This window comes from Geospiza fortis, unplaced genomic scaffold, assembly GCF_000277835.1.
Source record: "Geospiza fortis unplaced genomic scaffold, GeoFor_1.0 scaffold195, whole genome shotgun sequence".
In the NCBI taxonomy this organism is placed as follows: Eukaryota; Metazoa; Chordata; class Aves; order Passeriformes; family Thraupidae; genus Geospiza; species Geospiza fortis.
The window spans coordinates 342,639-346,632 of NW_005054324.1; the positions used below are offsets into that span (position 1 = coordinate 342,639).

Sequence of the window (3,994 nt, forward strand, 5' to 3'; positions counted from 1 at the left end):
GAAATACAGGTTTGTTATATGGATACATTACCCTATTACTTATTTACTGTTTACCTAACAACCTACCTCTGTTTACCTAAACTAAATTAAAAACACTTGCCTTAGTGACTCTAGCTTAAAGACATATGTTTCTTACATTAAATTTGTTGATATTCATGAATAAGTGAGGGGTTTTTACTTAAAGATTTTTTCACATTATAAATTATGCAATAATTATGTAACATCAAGATTGTCTACAGTATTTTGCTTGAACTAAGACTCTAATGCTATTCATCACGAACAAAAAATGCAGTCCCTGGAGCAAAGACTGGATCCAAGCCATCTTCACTTTTTAAAATGCTGGGTCAGAGCCCCTCTTCCTTCTTCCCCTTCTGACCCAGTGCTTGTCTGTGCTATTCTCTGGGATAAAAGAGTAGCAGAGCATACCTCCACCCAAAATGACCCCCAGTCTGATAGGAGGCATTTTTCTGCAAGCAAGAAGGTGTAATGTGAGACCCACTCAGGAAGGTCCCTAGGGAGTGCCATGCCTCAGACGACAGGCCTGCAGTGCCCTGTGCATGCTCTAACCATTAGAGGTCACTGCGTGTATGTGAATCTTTTTTAAAAAAAGACTGGATCTGGCACTTGGTGCCATGATGTAGTTGAGGTGTTAGAACATGGGTTGGACTTGATGATCTTAAAGGTCTCTTCCAACCTAGAAATTCTGTGATTCTGTGATTCTGTGAATGCTTCCTTCTGCTTATGCAGGGAGTGGTAAGTACCCCTGGGGTCTCCCAGGATTGTGGCAACACCTACGGGCTGCTGAGGTTGGGCACAAGCCTCAGGGGTGACCATGCAGGACACTTGGACCACGCTGTCTCCTGCCCACACAGCAGTCATGGTGGGGCGTGTCTCAGCAGTCCCATGCCCTCTTGGGACTGCTCAGAGGAGCTCAAGGGATGCAGCAAGGGGCCAAGATTTTTGTCCCTGTTTCTTGCCATATGTAGAGAAAAAAGGATAACAGCTCTCACCTTTCTCACCTTTTCGGAATATTGTCTCACAAGTTCTCTTTCACGTAAGAATGCTTCTTCTTCTTTGAGCTGAGACTTTTTTGGATCTTTTTTACTTTAATGCTGGAAATCCAAAACAACGAGAGGAGCATACAATAATGTAATTTTCTGTCATTTCTCTTAAAATGAATGATTTTTAAACCCAGGTGAAGCTGCTATTTCTTTTATGTTATTTACACAATAGTGTTAACTTCATTTGTATGTTAGGTTTGTTAGGAATTCATGTCATGGCAAATAGTATGTCACTAAAACATCACACACATAGAATGAAGCTACACATATTTCGAAGAAAAAACCTTTTTCACAACCCTTGCCTCAAATATTTTTTAATAGAATATGCACTAGATCAAATTAAATACTTGCACCACTAAAGATAGTTCCCTCTTTTAAAACTACTTGCAAGTTCTCCAGTCCTTTGTCCTGTCTCAGTCTACAGGTGTAAGAACAAGAACTCTCTGGAAAATGGTAGTGTTAAACACTAAGTTTAATTCTTATTGCAAATAATGTTGAAATCATGTTTTAGGTAGCCAGAGCCAAATCACTAGAGTAAAATTTTGAACATTTCTTCTTGTAAACTAGTTTGTGAAAAAAATTAAATCTTTTCTGTTGTAAAATACATTTTCCTCTTTTATATCCTGCTGTTTTTCTCAACGAGTTGCAGATTTCAAGCACTTCGTCCTGTTTCATTTTTTACTTTTAATTTGGTACCTTGTTTGAATCTGAAACGACAATTATTTACATAATATATGATCAGAAAATGATATCAGTCAGGAAAAAGTAGGTTTAAGTAACACAATGATTTTTGAAGGCAGCATAAGGGCTTCATAGGAATTGTTTACCATTTACAAAGGCTAGGCTGTAATCTAACAGTTGAAGTGAAGATTTAGCTTGCAGTGTGACCAATTATGCCATTTTTTGCTTTGTCTGACTGCTAGCGAAGTAGGGTCCATCAGTTGTAATGAGACCCAGTGCAGTGTCGATGCCGACTCGATGGCAGAGTTCAGTGTTTCACACTGCCTGGGCTCTGTCACTCTATTGAATTAGATTGATGATGGCAGATTGCAGGGGGCACTAACTGGACCTCAGTGGGAAAGGATGAAGTGTGTAGTCAATCCTGGCAGGCACTGTGCTTTGAGGACCCTTCACCCCTTCACAGCTGTTGGCACTAGTCCATTGCTAACAGTGTCCGCAGGACTTTAAAGAGACACTATGGGCCTTCTAATTTATGGTCTTAGTAACTTGTTACTGTCGAGGCAACTGTGACCTCAATTCTCTTATTGACAAAAAGATGAAGTGCTATTTGTTTTCTCTGACCTTTTAACATATGAAAGGCTATAAAAGTTTTTGTTGGTTTTTTTTCCTTCCTTTCTTTCTTTCTATGCCCAAAGTTGCATTTCCTCTTAGATAAGTTTCTACTGACACAGACTTTTATATGCAGGAATCATTACTCCAAGACAAGCTCAATGATAAGATATATCACTGCACTGAAATAGCTGTATCAGTCATTTCTAAAATGCTTCTGATCCCACTCTTTCTTAACAGCTTTCTAAAGAACGCGAACGTCTTCAAGCAATGATGACCCACTTGCACATGCGACCCTCGGAGCCCAAGCCATCTCCAAAACCTGTAAGTGCATATTGCTTTATAAACAGTAAATAGGTCTACAAAGGTAGCGGGCTAAGAAAATGAACAATTTAGTGACAGTTGGAAAACAATGAGTGTGATGAAAAATATGGCAATAAAATGAAGGTAAAATGCAATATCTTGTCAAATTGTATGTTTCTTTAAAAGTAATGCTATCTTTTGCAAAATCTATCCAATCTACACCATAGGTGACACTAAACAAAGTACACCTATAAGTGTCCAAATCATTGCCTTGAGACTGAAACTAGACAGAATATCTTTTTTGTGATAGGTTTAGAGATATTAAAAGGAAATCCACTTTGAAAGATTTGAAGTTCATTGACAGTACAAAGTAAATGTAACATGAATCTAGGTACTTAGGAAATTTTGTAAATTGCTTACCAGAGACACAAGTAAACAATTTGTTATTCTTAAATGAACAAAAATGTTATTTTATGCAGTGAATTGAAATAGTTGTAAACATTGGGGGTTTTGTGTTCATTTTTGGCAAGACTGTATTGTTATGCATCCACTGTGATGTTGCTGGGATTGGTACAGGCACTGAAAAGTCACTGTTGCTCCCAGCCACTCCACGGTGCTGCATGGGGAACAGAGCAGTTGTGCAGTTGGATCTGCATCCAGATCCAAGCTCCATTAAACTCTGGATGGCTTCATGTAAGCAAAAGTACCCTCTGATGCAGGTGCAGTGCTGTGCTGTCAGGGTGTCAGGCATTGTAGTACTAGTATTGACTGTGCTTAGATACACTGCACTTATACTAGAAGCTGTGTGAAAAGTGAACTGCTCATTTATGTTATCCATGATGGTAACTTTTGTACATATAACATTAAAAGGCTATACCAGTACTTGAGGATGAAGTGCTGAGGTATTGATGAAAATCTGTGGCTATGAAAGCCAGGAAATGTAGGCAGAAGGAAAACAATCTGTTTTAAAGAGTACACTTGCATATCATGGCCAGCTAATGTTTACGTAGAAAGGACGGCATGCGCTGTCTCTTGTGTTTTCAGCTCCCCGTACTTCAAAGAAAATCTTTGTTTGAGGGCACACTTTATAACCTGATGATGAATGAAAAAAGTGTTAGCATTTCCTTAACCCCTGCCTTTGTCAGAAAAAATTTAGATGCATTATTTTTGCTTTCATTAGCCTAACTAAATTCAATTTTTTTTTAGGTCATCTACTAAGGAAAAACATTTGAAAACTTAAATTCTAGTATATGTGGCAAATATAAGAATAAAGTAATCTGAGTGCTTTTTCCATTTCCATGCACTGTGAAGTTTTTCTGTCATGCAGGCTTCTTGAGCAA

General features: G+C 38.4%; 1 protein-coding gene across 1 annotated transcript in view; it reads left to right on the plus strand.

Annotated features, from left to right (window-relative positions):
- Window positions 1-3,994, plus strand: part of FOXP2 (forkhead box P2) — a 349,338-nt gene that overhangs the window by 306,114 nt on the left and 39,230 nt on the right. Inside the window, 1 exon segment of the mRNA XM_005420925.2 lies at window positions 2,592-2,675. Within this exon segment, the coding sequence (XP_005420982.1) occupies window positions 2,592-2,675 (84 nt within the window).